The sequence below is a fragment of the Pyrus communis genome, chromosome 11 (assembly GCF_963583255.1).
Source record: "Pyrus communis chromosome 11, drPyrComm1.1, whole genome shotgun sequence".
Taxonomy (NCBI): Eukaryota; Viridiplantae; Streptophyta; class Magnoliopsida; order Rosales; family Rosaceae; genus Pyrus; species Pyrus communis.
In genome coordinates this window covers 17,925,492-17,943,000 of record NC_084813.1, presented here as the reverse complement: position 1 = coordinate 17,943,000, position 17,509 = coordinate 17,925,492, and the positions used below count along the sequence as shown (strand labels likewise).

At 37.8% G+C, this 17,509-nt stretch overlaps 1 protein-coding gene across 1 annotated transcript; it reads right to left on the bottom strand.

Moving 5' to 3' along the window:
• Positions 1 to 660: 660 nt before the first annotated feature.
• Positions 661 to 6,764, bottom strand: LOC137707603 (protein PAT1 homolog 1-like). The gene is made up of 5 exons (XM_068446508.1): positions 6,381 to 6,764; positions 5,478 to 5,626; positions 5,065 to 5,121; positions 4,387 to 4,462; positions 661 to 3,232 (listed from the first exon to the last, which is right to left on the bottom strand). The coding sequence occupies exons 1-5, from the start codon at positions 6,433 to 6,435 to the stop codon at positions 1,152 to 1,154; spliced, it is 2,418 nt and encodes an 805-aa protein (XP_068302609.1). The 5' UTR covers positions 6,436 to 6,764; the 3' UTR covers positions 661 to 1,151.
• Positions 6,765 to 17,509: the final 10,745 nt, after the last annotated feature.

Below are 17,509 nucleotides of genomic sequence, written 5' to 3'. Positions count from 1 at the left end.
TCGCTGTCTATTTTTATTGTTCAACTCATTGACAACAGTAAAAATCATTGTTCAACTCTTTAACAACATGACGAACCAAAAACTCTGCTCTCCCCTCTATTTATCTAGAGGATGGAAGGGCAGAGTAGTGTCCCCTCCAATCAAGAATTTGGGCCTCACAGTTCTTTCATGCCTTTCTTCCGTCATGGTTCGATATTCTGGTATCCTAAGCGTGGAGGAACCACACCATTCCATCCTCAATTTGGTTGTTAAACTCCATTGCGGTGACGGTATCCTAAATCTCAAACCGAAGCTGAACCAAAATAACTTGGTTCGAATTAACAGAAAAATAATTCTGTTCAATTTCAATCTGGTTCAGTCTAGTTCGGGTTTTCAAAAATATTCTAGAAACTAATGCTCTAATTTTCTGTTCATATACATATAGTCAAATTATTGTTTTCTTTACACCCAATATGCTAAAAAACACTACATTTATATTTTAAATTGAAAATTATCTACATAGACGCACGAATGATCACATAGTACAATTATGACCTTCAACACCTTCAGCTTTCTATCCTTACCAACCTGGTGACGCCCGATTCGGTCGCTCCCTTTCGAAAAGAAGAACAAAAACACACAAATTAATGTGGATGCTAATAAGTTGCTAACAGAGAGACAGATACATAACTGAATTTGAAATATGGGAGAAAATGAGAGAGAGAGAGAGATGGAGCAAAAGGAGTTTTGAAGGTTCTGTAAGACTACACCCTGTACATTATCTCTATCCCTATGCTTCCAGTTCAACACAGAGCCACCAAAATAAAAGCTCCCCAGAAGAACAATACTTCCACACTCCAAACTCCCCGTCCTATACAGACAGAACCCCATCACATTACACATTTTTCTTATGCATGACTATCAATTCATCATCAAACCGAGCATCGCATGTTTTCTTGACCTTCGAAACAGTAAAAAGTTAAGCAACAAATAAAAGCAAAGCCTTTAAAATTACTTCATTGGGGATGCACGCACGCAGGCACTATCCCTGGCACACCCCAGCCGGCCACGTTCCAAGCAGATTCACTTTGTTAAAGAATCTGACCTCCGCTCAAAGAATCGCCGGCCAAAGATGGATTATGTTTTTTTTCAGAAAACTTGTAGGTCCTCCATTATCCCCTCACTGATTCAGAGTTCATTTGACCTCCGCTCCCGCCATGGGCATTAAGACCAGAAATGGGCATTGATCGATGAGCAAAATCTGACAAAAGCTTCCGCTGATGCTCATCTGTGTGAGGAAGACTAGCACGCAGAAGCTCCACAGGAATTTCACGATGTATCGCCCTGGTGGCCTCTGAACCAATAACTTCTGCACTTTGCTGACTCTGTGTAAATATTGATTGTACTATAGTTTCATACTTACTCAGGCAATACTTGGTGAGCAGACCAAAAAATTCATCAAAGGATGCCTGCCAAAGGGTGCGGTTAGAAATGCTACAGCTTCCAGCAGCATGAGGGTCACTTAAGAGTACAGTTGCCCTTTCAAGAACAGATTTTAGAATAATAGTGGCCCCATCTCCAGCAGGGCTTCCAAGGGGTCGAAGCGGTGGCTGCTCTGATGAACAAACTACTGCAACAAGACAAGCACTTAATGCACGAAGATCCACACCATTTATACATGTAGAAACTGTCTTTGCAAGATTAGTAGTTGTCTCAGCAGCTCCAGGATCAGAGGGTAGACCACCATACAAAAACCTTAAATGACGGAAAACTGTCATACAGACAATACGGGCAAGCTCGCTACCAGGGAAGAGAAGCTGAATAAACCTAGAAAGGAGCTTGCGCCCCTTAGGAAGAGAAACTATACGTAGGAACACAAGGTCATCCTTTGGAGCCAGCCCCGCTGAGTGGCTGCCTTTACCAAGTGGGTCGACAAGCTGAAGCGATGCCGCCAACCCTTCTAGCAGTATTTGCCGTCTTCGCCTGAGTTGAACCCCACCATCTTGGGGCTGACCATGTTGTAGCAATCGATCAATGTCATCAATATCAAGAAGGAGACAAAGGCCATCCTCAATAGCAATTCTAGCAGCAAGCATGGGTTCCTGCTCCAGAGGCTTCTCAGAGACCTGTTTGCCGTCGCCAGAACCAGGGGGAGGATCAACTTCAAGGAGGGGGCGAGGCCTACGTATGGAAGCGAGGGGAATTCTCCCAAGAGCGTCAACAGAACTATGAGTATGCTGATCAGTACTATTACGACCTCGGGAGGGGGACTCTCTAAGATGGGATGGGCAAAAAGGATGTTTCAACCGCAAGCCAGCTGCTTTTTTGGAAAGGCTTGCCTGGTGGTAGTAATCATCAATATAGGGGTCATTGCTATGTGTTGCTGCATGCTGCATTTTAAGAATACTCTCTATCTCTTCAGATGTCATGTGCTTAGACCTGAACTGGATCCACCCACTCTCACTTTTCTGACTACCAGCATCAGAGCCTTGAGAAAAACGTTGTTTTCCTCTTTTCGGTCTATGATCTCGTACGTCGGACAACCCATGCATTGACTTATGTGATGAAGAAGGATGAGTACCATAAAACTGAGACTGCATTGCAGCAAAATGGGCCATTGATGGCTGAACCGAGTGGTGCAATCTCTGCTGTTGTAGCTGCTGCTGCTGAGCTGACAGTAATTGTGGGGAAATATGTCCATTTTGATGAGGGAGCTGTTGCTGCAATATATTGTTTATGAGGCTGGAATGATCACCGTGCAATACTCCAGCATGGGTAACCCAATGATTTTGTGACCTGCTATTGAAAGGAAGGCCAGGGTTGACAAACTGAGGCATGTTCCCTCCATAATGCAACCCAAGAGGTAAACCGGCCATATGAAGATTAGAGTTAGATAAAGGTGAAAGGTTTGGTGCAGAAAAAGGCAACTGGGAACCACCAGCAAGAGCAGAAAGATTCAGCTGATGTGGTGAACCCTGTGGGAACTTGTTTCCAGGAGGAGGGAATGATGTGAATGCTGACTTGGGCGGTACAATTGGTTCACTAGAGAAGTGATGCTGGACTGGCTGCTGGTCTGGGTATGAAGATGTTCTGTACAAAGGCTTTTGCTGTTTTGATTCTGAAAATCGAGCAGAAGAAGGTTGGGGCTGTGAAGACCACCTCTTTCCTTCCTGTGAAATTTCTGTATCAAACATATGCTGATCTAACCAGTTATTGAAATCTCCGTCTTGGGCCCAATCAGTGGCTGATGAACCTGAAGAAAACACCACATTAGATGAAGCCAAAATATAATCCAGACAATTGGAAATTGTACAGAGAAAGATATATCTACATTACATACTTCACAAATGGAAGAAATCAAGCACATCAAAAGATACCAAAGAGGTGATAAAAATTAACTAGCGATAAAAGGAGAGGGTGGTATAATGACCATAGACAAAAGGTGAACTCTTGGAATCTTAATTATCTTATAGCTAACTGCTGCTGTTTTTCAGCCTGCTTACTTCTATTCTGCAAGAGGTATTCGTCAATTTGCCCCCCAAACTGGTAAGGATTGGCCAATTTCCCCCCTCAACTCTCATAATTAGTCAATTTCCACCCCACTGTTGGATTTTTGAATTTTCCATCTATTCTTCTGTTAAGTATGTCACGTGCTATCCACATGATCAACTTTAAAGGGCAAAAACACCATTTTCTCCAAACCTTCTATCTTCTTCCTTTTCTTCCACCCATGTTTTCTACTCCCCATATTTCTTCTCTGTTTGACTTCTCAAACCAAACATTTCTCTCTGTTTCTCCTCCGACCTCCAAACCCAACATTCAATTCCAGGTCGTTCTGCCAAGGCGTGGATTGGGTCGATGGTGTGAAGCTCCAGCCGCCAACACATGGAGCATGGAGAGAAGAAGAAGCTTGCTGCCGAAGACGAGAGTGCCTTAAAAGTTTGGGGGGCAAATCAGCAAATGCCTCATTTTGCAATGCAAAGCAACAATACCATCCAATCTTTTGCAATTAAATCTCAAGTATCTAGATCTTAAAAAATCAATCAATGATAAAGCATAATGTGCAAACAATTGTTAAGCAAAAATTGTACGACTGTTCTAGTTTTAATATTGTTACAACGAGTGCATTCATGTTTCAATTTGACAAATTGTTTATGGAATGCTAAAACACATCATATATGTTAAACAGAGGTAACAAAAACTGTGGAATGCATATCCAACAATTTCTTTTTCTTATTTATTAGACTTCAATAGAGGCTCGTTTCCAGCGGATACTGGCTCAAATAAGATGACCTAAGATTATAAGCATTATCGCATACGGGACAAAGGAACAATTTCAGAGCAAGCATGCGTGCAACAAAAATAAGAACCACAATAATGTGATGACAAAAGTTAAGAGTTACTCACTTTCCCGTGAAAAAGATCCTGAACCTCTGTCGCCAATAACTCCTGGATGTCTTGGTCCTGTTACAACTTTGTTTAACTATGCAAAAGAAAAACTACGTCACTACTAAGAGTTCGTTGGGGGGGGGGGTGGTGTGTGCAAAATAGGCCATAGAGTTAAAACTGAGGGAAATAATATAATATGCTACATTTAAACCATCACATTTACAGGGTAGAACCATCCCTAGTAATTTGTAAGTACCAGCAAGTGGCAGATAAGACTCTGATGACAAATATAGCTCAATCATTCCAGTCTTACTTTGTTGCAATGAAATATCATCAGCAAAGAACAAATAAAAGGATACATATATTCCAGTACTGACCAAAAAGTTCATAATTTCGCGCAAATTTATGCCTATAAATATGCAAGAACATACGGATTGAAGTATCTCTCAATGGATGTCATGCTTACAATGATAAGATTTAAAAGAATTCAGGACCAAAAGGCATGCAATACCAGAGATATAAATTAATAGTACTTCTAAAAGAAAAAACCAGGTAACAGTCACTAAGATCTTTAAACGATAAGTACAGCCACACAACTTCCATTCAAAAACCATGTCAAACAAAAGATGTGGACCAACAGTTACTGATTGCAGACAAACTCAGTTGTTTGAAGTCATCAAAGTTAAGAAAGCTGACCTTTGCAAAAGTACTTGCCAGATCATCGACGTCAGATAAAGATCCCAAACCAAGACCCTAATGCAAAAGGAAAGATTGACGTCAATAAACATGTTTTATATTGCTCAAGGACCTGCAACATATTTCATTAAACTAAATAGACAACGAATATGAAGCTTATCACAAGGAATAAAAAGGATAGGGAAATGGGTGCACATAGCATCAGGTCAGGTGTTAAGTGTACTCAGCATGAATAAAGAAAAATATACGCACACCAGCTCAAGGGTAAGTGAATAACTTAGCATGTGAAACAATGCTTCAAAAAGAACACAAGTGCAAATTAAACATAATAAACTATTTCATTGTTGGCCTTACAGACCATTGTAAGCTTTTGGGGGGGGGGGGGTGTGGTGGTGGGGTGAAGATAATCTAACCTCTTCTTTCTCAAATAAATGGTACTCATTATCAGCAGGCCCGAATAAAGGTTTCCTGTCTTCCACATCGTCCAAACCCCCCAACTCAACTTCGTCCACCAGATTTTGACCAAAAAATTCATATTGTGACGCATCAAAGAGTTTATTCTCTGTATGACAATACAAAAAAAGGTTAGACATCCGTAAAAAGAGAGCTAATTTCACTAATTTCAAGAGTTCATAAATAAGTAAAGCTGCAAAAATGAATCATCAAGACATCTGAAAAAAGTGAGCTAATTTCAACAGTTCATAAACAAGTAAAGCTGCGAAAATGAATCATCAAAGTCATGGTACTAAGTGCTAATAGCGCAGTGCATATTAAAACAGAACAATTATCAAGCCATTGTGCAAAATCCGAAGAGCGGGTACCCCAACTATTCATTTCGCATACGATTCAAACCACAATGACAGACAAATTTTCAGTCTTTCTCATAACTAGGCCTCGTAATTCAGTCAAGATGAGAACTTGATCGGTATCATACAGCCTCGAAACAGCCTTAAATCAAAATTAGGCTAAACTTGATTGTGAGAGTAAACTCTCTGCAGAAATTGTTGGGCAACAAAAATTTACATCCATAAACAGTAATCATAAACTCCGAATTTCAACTTCTATACAAATCTCCCAAACAAGCGACGGAAGCAGGTCGAAGAACAAAAACCCTTATCGTTTTCTGGTGAGAAAAGATTGGAAAGGGGAAATAAGAATCGCATGCCAATTTTCGCCTCAGATTCTTCGAACCAAAAGGACATTCAAATATTTACGATTTTCGTTTCCTTTCCTTCTACTTTCTCAGCATCCAAACAACCTCTTAAGCAAGGGAGAGGAAAAAAAATTGATCTTGAAGGCAAAAGACGAAAGCAGACCTGACGAGGAACGCTCAAGCAAGTCCCTGAAATCCGTGCCATTAGATCTCTCCATATTTACAGAACGACCAACACCGCCGTCCCCGACCCTAGAAACTGGAAGCTCCGCCGCAGAACCAAAAACTACGCCGTATTGGTCCAGATCAGCACCATCACCGCAAAGCGCCGAGACTCCAAGGCTTCATTAGGAGATTTAGGCGGCGGGGGATGGCAAGGGAGTGTAAATAGAGGGGAATCCGCGGGTCAAATTCGAGAAAAAGGGTTAACCCCTCTCAGAAGAGAGAGGGATATTGGAGAGAGAGAGAGGGGGAGGGGAGAGAGAGAGAGAGAGAGAGAGCGAGGGTTAGGTCATTTTCTTTGCAGCGCGAAAGAGAAGACGACTTTCGCATTCGCGCACGTGCCTTCCTCCAGCGAATGGCGGTGAGCAAACGCAGAGAGAGAAGGCGCGGCGAGGTGGTGCGCTCTCATTGGTTGGCTTCCAACTGTTTCTTTCTCTATTAAACTCGGATATTCGGACTCGGTTACGTAATATGGACCATTATGTCCGGGTCGACTGTGGAGATGTTTAGTTTAGTACGGCTGTCTAGCTGTCACATAATGTTATTAATTAGGGATGTAAATTGAGTTAGGTTAACCCGAATTTGCTTATGTTTAACTCGATTTTAAATTCGATCATGTGGTTAGGATGAAGAAAAAACCTGCCCAATTCGACATCAACCCACGCTCAACTTGATTTTGAGTCCGAGTTCGCTCGTGCACATATTACTCATTTCACTTCATATTATGTAAGCTATGTATAAGTTTTGGAATGACTATACTTCTTTATTGTCCATTTTCATATGGATAATGCATGATAGTGTTACCTTTACATTTATTTTGGTTGAAGCTTTAGTGTACGTCTTGTAATTTAATTTCAACTTTGCATGGTTGAAACATTAGACATAATCTCTAAGTTGTTTGTTTTATCTTCTGTGTGGATGATGATGTGTAAATGAAATATTAACTAATATTAACGTTATTTGGTTCAAATTTTGAAAAATCATACAAAACAAAATGTTATAAGATTGGACTCGATGAATTCGGCTAGCCCGAACCCAACCAAAATTCGAACCCAAATACAACCTGAACCCGACTAAACCTACATGAATCTGAACACAACCCAAACTCGAATTATAAACAATGGATTAGGGTTGAGTTGACCATCTAACATGCCCAACACGCCCGAATTGCACCCCTATCATTAATTGTTTTAGGTTATAATTTGTGTATTTATGAAGCATTAGTCACGTTTAATATGTAATTACATGATTCTCGTTCTTTTCCTCACTTATTAGTTTTCATGGTCACATAAGCTTGAATTTTACATCAAAAATGAGATTATAACATCAAAATCAATTTCATTTATATTGATAACGATGCGTGAAAATGTAATTACTTTGCCTCGTGGCCAGTGACGGAGTTACGCGTATCAGCGTGTGACAATGGCAACTTATACCGTGATTTGATGAGGGATGAGGGAATGCATATGGGGCTCCACGGTGAGATTGCTCAGCACGCAATCGTTTCATAAGAGGATATGTGGCTAGGATTTGGAGAAAATATACGAGACGGTGCGTTTTGGTTGAATTGTTATTATTTTTGCCAAGAGTTTCTTCTAGGAAAGTGTTGTTTTCTTTCCTTTTTTTTGTAGAAATTTTCTCATTTATGAAACGTGCAAGATGAGAATTCGGAGATGATTTAGGTAGTAGGGTGTAAGCAACGAGAAAATTGGGCAGCAAAGAAAGATAGGGTGTTAGAAATTTGGTAACAAACAAAACCCTATGTGAAAGACAATTATTCAATCTAAAAATTCCGTTAAAAAAATAAAACAAACCAATTCAATCGGAAACAGCTTTAATCACAATAATGTTGGATAATTACATTTGTTGGGCACAATATATGTCACATTGAAGATAACAATAATTGATCATAATAACTGATACAATAAGAATACAGTCTACTGATGCATCGACATATAAGTATTTCATGTAACAATGTTCTTTTATATTGACCCTCTTTTACGGAAAAATAACATTGTTGATAGTTTGTTCAGAGAGTTGTTATTGACATCCTAGTATAAATAAATAAAACCAAAAACAAGAAGTGAATGATGATTTTTTAGACGTGCTAATAACAATTCTATTCTTTTAACCTATAAAACCTACGGAAAACTTGGAAGTGCTTTCAAGTAGTGCTTGAGAGTATAGGGGACTGAGGAGAGAACCTAATTAGAATATGGTTGTATATATAGTAAACTATACGAAGTCCACAAACTGTGAGTAAATGCAAAAAAATTGAAAAGAAAAAAAATATATATGGAAAAGAGAATGGTTGGAAAGAAATGTGAGAGAAAGAAAATGTCAGTTTTTTTTTTTTCTTCAAATTAGAGTTGTTATGATGACATTGAGGTGTGGTTTAAAAAAAATGCAACATTTGATTTGTGTAAAATTATATTATTGTTCATGATTTTATTTTGTGCTAAAAATTATATTATCTTTTCACTCTTTTTTAATTGAAAAATAAGATTTTATCAATAGGTAGTTTAAATTAGAATACGAGGGAGGACTAGGGATTAGGTGTTTAGTGTTTTTCTCTCTTGAGGATTTTTTTTTTTTTTTTAGTACAACGATATTTTTATATTAAGAGGAGGGGGAGTTTGGTAAAGTCATATGATAGGCAGCCTATTTGGTATCGAATTCACCATCTACGAGATTCAAACCTAATACCTCTCACTTCCAAGTGAAGAGGAATATTACTAGACCGTAGTACTGACTAACCTCTCTTGAGGAATTAATTACGAACAAATCATGCATACATCTCTTTCATATATAATTTCTCCATCCCAGATTAATAACGATTAGTTAGGAGAAAATATAATTGTTAAGAACTACAATTAGTGGAACTCCAACAAGAAGAGAAAAAAAAAAAAAAAAAAAAAAAAAAAAAAAAAACCATTAGAGCATCTCCCAATAACATATCAATATGTAAACATATAATTTAAATTTAAAAGCATGTGACACTAAAACATCTTTTAAAATTTTGCTCTTCACCCAATATGTCAAATTAAACTATTATTTTATTACTTTAAACTATTATAATAAATCTTTTAAACAAAATAATCTATACTATATATATAGTAAACCCTCCTTATCAACCTTTTTTCTAATTTTGCCCTCACTTTTGAGACACACTCTTGACAAAAAGGAGGACAAAATAGTAATTTTGTACCTTTTGACAAAATGACAAACATATCCTCATTTTTCCTATTTTACCCTTACTTTTGATACATAATAATTACATAAAGATGGCAAAATGGTAATTATGTAATATTAAGAAAAATATGCCCTTATTAAGAGATCCCATAATCATTGTCTCATATTCTTTTTTAAAATTTGATGTTTTTTGGATAGTTTGAATAAACTGAAGCAGTTGCGCCTAAGGAGAACGTGGGAGGAGGTGGGCGGTTGTTCATACACACAAAGTATGTGCTCTGTGCTAGTAATAATAATACATTTAATAATCAATTAAAAAAATTTGAAGATGCTATCAATTTTGGTAGTAAGGGTGAGGGTTGACAATCCACGTCATGCTACATCAGATTTGGGTTTTCCATTGAAAAACTTGTTGCTACATTTTTTTATTGTTAGTGCTGAGACATTTTGACGTCTCATTTAGAGATGCACTTAGCATGCTTAATGTGCAGTGTGCAATCATCAATATTCTTAATAAACATATTACACATAAATCTAAGCAACCCAATTTCATCTCTTTAAGCAATGGATCCTAAAGCGATTGAAAACATGTATTTGTATTGGATTCTCCCCTTCATCCATAAACATATACCACATACATATAAATACACACCAAAAATTTACCTCTTTGTTAAGCTAAGGTTTGTATCTCAAGCAGTCGAGCATCCATCTCCGCACCTGAGGTCATGTACGTATTTGTGTCGCATATGTGTATAAACTAATAAGTGTAGACATCAAATAGAGTGTGACTGTGTGCCATGTCAGCTAAATATGGTTGAGAATTGTTAGTAGTTAGTTGAGTTGTCAAAAATTAGTTAGATGTGAGCTGTATAAGTGTAAAATGCTATATATAGCATATCTTGTAAACATTTACATTTTACGAAACGCAATCTGAAAAGTCACAGCCACTTCTTTCATTCCTCTCTCTCTCTCTCTCTCTCTTTCTCTCTCTCTCTCTTTCTGCAATTCTTCATACACAGTTCTTCATTTTCTTCATCTAATTTGTCACGCTCCACCCTGAATTATTTGCTTTATTTCAGGAAATAATAATATTAGTGATAGGCCCAAACTAAACTCCTGTTTAGTTTGCTACTATTTCTTTTATCTTACTTCTAAATCTCCAACCGATTTAATTCCTATAAAATTAACCATGTTTTTAATTACCATAACAATCATTAAGTTATCAACTTAATTCCCCAAATTCTTCTATCAAGCAACCTCTAATTCAAAGATTAATTCTCGAATATTTAATCTTACTGGTATTATGGCTGCATCTAACGTCTCGTTAGACTGCCTACGTACTCTAAATAGGTATCAAGCCATTCGTAGTTCACAAATTCCAATTCAATTAAACTTTGATATTTCTACATGTAACTAACAATCACCATCTAGCTTCAAACAAGTGTATTACATTAAATGCTTAATAAATTTAATTCCAGAACAACAAAATTAGCCTAAAAATACGACGTTGGCTCCCTGGCCACGCGCCACCGCTGGTGGCAGTCGGCTGCCCCGATTTGCTAGAAAATATCAACTATCTCCAAAATTTACCAAATTTTATAGAAAAGTAGATCTTAGTAAGAGGAACAACTTTCATACCTGCGGCCAAGCCCAATTTGGCCGTGAAACACCTCATATTGGCCACGAACCACCGGAAACCCTTGAATTTGGGTGTGTTCAATTTGACCTCAAAGTAACTCCAACGCCCATAAACTTGTTTGGGCTTTGTTCCACACCTCAAAGGGAGTCTAATGGTGGTGGAATTGGACTTGAGTAGTTTCAAATTTTGGGTAATTCGAACTCAAAGCCGCCGCACCCCACCATGCAGTTTCTACCTATTTCAAGCTCAAATCCCATGATTTTGGAGGTGTAGTAGGAAGATGGAAGGTTGGAGGGTTTTACAATGGTTAATTTGATGTAATTCCCTGGAAAAAGGGACAAAATCCCACCGGAAAAACACAAGAGGGCCGATCGGGTCGGGTCCGATACCCGGGTCACGGGATCCCCCTCTCCCCCCCCCTTCTCTCCTTTTTCCTCCCTTCTTCTCCCCCCTATTGGTCCTCCTCCCCTATTCTTTTTCCTCCTTTTTCTCCTTTCTATTCTTTTCTTTTAATCACAACCATCCATTTTATTTCTTCCTTTCATACCAGCCACACCCGTGGCTTTTTCACATGGCTCCAGATTTTCTGGAGCCTTCTAAAGATATTTAAAATTACCAGTTTATCCCTGACTTTAAACGTTAATAACTTCTTTGTTAAAACAATGTTTCACGAACGGTTTGTGCCTACGCGTTCGTGAGATCGAGCTCTATTCAAGCATATAAATTGTGACCTCAAAGGGTCTAGGAATTTTAAATAATTAATTTTCAAACTTTAAACCTCGTAACTAGTTTAATTTAAAACTTAACTCAAATCAATTACTATAAATTCTCGAAAAATCAAATAAAAGCTCAATACTACAATTACATTAATTGTAATAATTTCCCAATTCTATTTCCATAACCATAAATCGATTTATTTTCGATTTTCTCTACGTATTCATAATTATGAATATTTAATTCATATACTTAAATTTTCAGGATATTACATGATTCATAATAGTTAATATGGTATCAAGCCAGCAATTCTGCTGTGGAGTTATCGGGTCGTGTTTCTGATGAAGTTTCGAGGTTGAAATTGGGTTCTTGGGTGGTGCTGATCGGAAGTGCTTTCTGGGTTTCTGGCGATGGTATTTTCTGAAGGTGTTGCAGTGTGTTTTGGAAATCTCTATCTCAGGTGAAAAGTTCTGAATTTTTCCCTTTCTGCATCTGTTGTGATCAATTCTTGAACACTTAAGCCAAATGGAATCTTTGTCTCTAGGTTCTTTCTTGAAATTTTTCTCTTTGGTAGTCTATTGCTTGATTTAGCTAGACAAATAGTTGTTAGGCACGAAGCCATTAGTAACTAAATATTGTGGGCACTAAGCCATTCTTTGTAAAGATTAGTTGATTGAAATTTGTGGGCACGAAGTCATTTCTATGAATTTCTTTGAAGAGTTGTTGAAATTTGAGGGCACGAAGCCATTCTCTGTAAAGATTAGTTGATTGAAATTTGTGGGCACGAAGCCATTTCTGTGAATTTCTTTGAAAATTTGTTGAAATTTGAGGGCATGAAGACATTCTCTATACAGATTAGTTGATAGAAATTTGTGGGCACGAAGTCATTTCTGTGAACTTCTTTGAAGATTTGTTGAAATTTGAGGGCACGAAGCCATTTTTGTGAATTTCTATGAAGATTAGTTCAATTTATGTGGACGTTGTTAGTTGAAATTTGAAGCATTTCTTGATAATCTGTGATTCTTGAAGTATTGAGAAGATATTAGTTTCTTGATAAAACTATAAATCCTTCAAATAGCAATGGCATCTTCTTCTGTCAAAATTGAAGGGCTTTTGTGAATGTTGACTATTAAGCTGAATGACAAGAATTTTTCGAAATGGGTCTTCCAGTTCAAATCTGTTCTAAAAGGATATAAGTTGTTTGATCATTTTGATGGATCGACTAAGTGTCCAGCAAAATTTGTGATTAGCACTGATCATGGTGTTACAAATGAACTTTCTGATGAGTATAAAGAATGGGAAGCTGTTGATCTTGCTCTCTTGAGTTTGTTGATTGCTATGTTATCTGATGAGTCGATTGAGCACGTTTTGGGATCTAGGACTGCTCATGAGGCTTGGACTAACATTCAAGATAGGTATGCTTCCATTTTTAAAGCAAGGGTGAATATGCTAAAGACTGAGTTTCAAACTATGCAGAAAGATGGTGACTCTATAGATCAATATTTGTCTAAGCTTAGAAGTATTAAAGAACAGTGAAATGTTGTGGTAGAATTTGTGACTGATAATGATTTCATTGTTGCTGCTCTGTCTGGTTTACCAAGGGAATATTCTGTGATTAGAACAGTGATCTTTACAAGAGACACTACTATGTCCTTAAGGGAATTTAGAAAGCATCTATTATGTGCAGAAAGGGAGGTTGAGTCTATGGTGAATGGCTTGTCTTAGAATTTTTCTAGAATGTATGTGCAAGGGAATGTAGCCTCTACTTCATAATTTACAAAGGCTCAAGGGTCTTCAAGTAATTCTGATGAGGTTGCATATAGTATTGGAGGGATTCTTACACAGATTCCAAATGGAGTACCAATCTTTGGAGTGCCAAGTCAGGGAGAATCATCATCTAATCATGTTATGCATCCACCACCAATGCATGCTATGCATCCACCACCACCAATGTCATTTTCTTCAAATCCTCAAGCATTGTATCCATCACCATTTCATGTTAATCAGTTCCCTATTGTGCAGCCTCAACCTCAATTGTACCTTGATTTCTCTAATGTATATGGTTTTGTTGGTAATGGTAACTTTAGATCATCAAACTATGGTGGCAATCGTGGGAATTCATCTGGTGGAAGACAAAATGGTGGAAATCGGCAATCATGGTCTGGAAACACTGAAACTAGGCCAAATATAGTTCTTGAATGTCATATATGTTCCAAGATGAGGCATACTGCTCCAAATTGCTGGAAGAGGTCTACCAATCCGAGTTCAAGTGGATCAATTCTTGAATGTCAAATATGTGGCAATCAAGGACATAGTGCATTAGATTGTCACCACAGAAACAGTTTTGCCTATCAAGTTTCTGCACCTGCACCTACATTGACTGCTATGCAAGCTCAAGCTCCAACCAACTTTCTTCCCAATGATTCTTGGATCATTGACACTGGAGCATCACACCACATGACAGCAGACCTGAATTTTTTGCAGCAAGTATCTACATATGAAGGCAATGACAACATCACAATAGGCAATGGTGAAGGACAAGGTAACCAAGGCTGTACTATACCACGGAAGGAGCAGTGATGGGAGAAGGTTCAAAGAAAATACTTACAAGTGCAATATGTCTCCACAGAACATCAGATTGCAAATATTCTAACTAAAGGTTTGCATGGTCTAGCCATCTTCAGACATTGCTGCAATCTCAGGCTTGGTAAACCCAGCTGAAATTAAGAGGGGATGATAAGTGTAGACATCAAATAAAGTGCGAGTGTGTGCCATATCAGCTGCCATGTTAGCTAAATATAGTTGAGAATTGTTAGTAGTTAGTTGAGTTGTTAAAAGTTAGTTAGAGGTGAGCTGTTTAAGTGTAAAATGCTATATATAGCATATAAACATTTACATTTTACGAAACGCAATCTGAAAAGTCATAGCCAGTTCTTTCATTCCTCTCTCTCTGAAAAGTGGCTAAAAAGTCATAGCCACTTCTTTCATTCCTCTCTCTCTCTCTCTCTCTCTCTCTGTGCAATTCTTCATTTTCTTCATCTGATTCATAGTAGTTAATATAAACAAGTACATTCGTGGACTCGTGGACTTTAGGCATAGCAAGACTATTTCAACAATAATCTCAAAATTTTGACTGAAGCAAAGCTGGCCTGAGAGCTGCAAAGACCCTAAAGCTGCGGGCTCAGGCCGGTCAATTCACATGCAGAAGACCGGGAGAGAGTCTGAAGCCGCTGACCTTAACCGCGCGCATGCACATGAAACGTTTTTGTATACATTCTCCTTCCCTTTAAAGAAACACAAAGACCTGCAGGAGGACCTCGTCCAAAGTCTATCTCACTCTACGAATATTCATGGCGCGCAGTTATTCTTTCCTTTTCACTCATATAACTTTGGCGACACTTTATTTTCTCAAACTTGCCCTATATATACATTCCACCTAATCCTCCGCCTTCATATATTTATGTGTGTGTGTGTGTGTATGTTTCAATTGTACGCATGCAGAAACGACTAGAGACGTTTTATATAGTCAAACGCCAAGTCCAAGTCCTCGTTTCGACTGTCTGGTTTCTGTGTTTCTGAGGTGACCAGTTTAACGTTTATGTGAGGCAGTCGAGACTCCTCAGGCTCTTGTCATGAATTTCAACCCTTGCTTAATTAATTCTCAGTTTCTGTCATTAGGGTTCCATAAGTTCATTGAAAAGCTGTGTTTTTCATGTTTTTGTTGTGTCTAAATCACTTTGTTTTCCATGTTTCTGTAACGTTTCCTTTCTTTTCCTATTACTCCTTTATCTTGTAATTTGTTAATTGATTTTTTTTTTAACTTTCGTAACCTCTTTGTTGGGTTGGAACTGGGAGTCTTATATGGATGTTCACTTTTACCTTACCTTCATACATCTTTCTGATTTGGGTTTTCGGTTAGAAAACATTCTTGCTATATTTTTTTACGGTTAGTGCTGATCTGGACGTTTTGACATCTCCTTTAGAGATGCACTTAGCATGCTTAATGTGCAATCATCAATATTCTTAAAATAAACATATAACACATATATATCTAAGCAACCCAAGTTCATCTCTTTAAGCAATGGCTTATAGCCGAAACGATTAAAAGCATGTATTTGTATTTGATTCACCCCTCCATCCATAAACATAAATCACATACATATAAATACACAACCAAAATTTTACCTCTTTGCTAAGCAAGGGTTTGTATCTCAAACAGTCGAGCAACCATCTCCGACCTGAGATCATGTACGTACTCGTGCCGCGTGCATATATAAAGTTTATAAACAAGTACAGTCGTGGACTTTAGGTATAGCAAGAGTATTTCAACAATAATCTCAAAATTTTGATTGAAGCAAAGCTGGCCTGAGGGCTGAGACCCTAAAGCTGCGGACCTTAACTGCGCGCATGCACGTGGAACGTACGTTTGTATACATTCTCCTTCAATTTAACGAAACAAAAAGACCTGCAGGAGGCCCTCGTCCAAAGTCTCTCTCTCTCTCTCTCTCTCTCTCTCTCTCTCTCTCTCTGTGAATATTCATGGCAGTTGTTCTTTCCTTTTCACTCATATAACTTTGGTGACACTTTATTTTCTCAAACATGCCCTATATATACATTCCACCTAATCCTCCGCCTTCATATATATACGAAAGTGTATATATACTACCAATGTACGCATATAGAAACGACTAGAGGCGTTTTATATATATTCTCAAACACCTAGTCCAAGTCCTCGTTTCGACCATCCGGTTTCTGCGTTTGTGAGGTAACTAGTTTAACGTTTCTGTGTGGCAGTCGAGACTCCTCAGGTTCTTGTCATGAATTTCAGCCCTTGCTTAATTATTAGTTTCTGTCATTAGGGTTCCTTAAGTTCATTGAAAAGCTGTGTTTTGCATGTTTTTGTTGTGTCTAAATCACTTTGTTTTCCAGAACCACGTTCCTTTCTTTGCCTATAATTCCCATCTCTCGTAATTCATTAACTGATTTTTTATTTTTTACGACTTTGGTGACGCTCTTTGTTGGGTTGGAATTGGGTCTAATATGGATGTTCAATTTTACCATATTTTCATAGATCTTTCAAATTTAGAGGTGCGGTCCTTTTCATATTCAATTTATCATCATTTATGATCTTTTTCGCTTTCTATGAGCAAGAGACGGAACTAGAAATTTTAAGTGCCGTTCATTTCTTTTAGGCAGTAAAAAATTCTCCCCAAATTTCAATAGTGCATCATTTGTCTTTATGACATTTTTCAAGTCACGAGTCTAAGTACTGGTTTGGTACTGAGGTGTTTTTATAAAAAGTGGGTATAAAAAAAAGTTGAGTTCAAAAAAGTATTTGGTAAACACTTAAAAACAACTTATTTTCACATTTTTGGGTGAAAAAAAAAAAACTAAAAACGTGAAGCAACAAAAATGAGCTTATTCTCACAGCACAATACAAACAATTTTTTTTCAAAGCACATCAATACCAAACCAGCCCTAACTACGATAAGTCGGCAAAATGCTTTTAGATTTTAGACTTGAAA

Bases quoted from the DNA above. Each gene is read 5' to 3' on its own strand.
- LOC137707603 (XM_068446508.1), bottom strand. From the start codon at position 6,435: ATGGAGAGATCTAATGGCACGGATTTCAGGGACTTGCTTGAGCGTTCC. The intron at 5,627-6,380 runs GTCTGCTTTCGT...ATTGTCATACAG, and splicing joins GCTTGAGCGTTCCTCGTCAG to AGAATAAACTCTTTGATGCG. The intron at 4,463-5,064 runs GTCAGCTTTCTT...TCTTTTGCATAG, and splicing joins TGGCAAGTACTTTTGCAAAG to TTAAACAAAGTTGTAACAGG.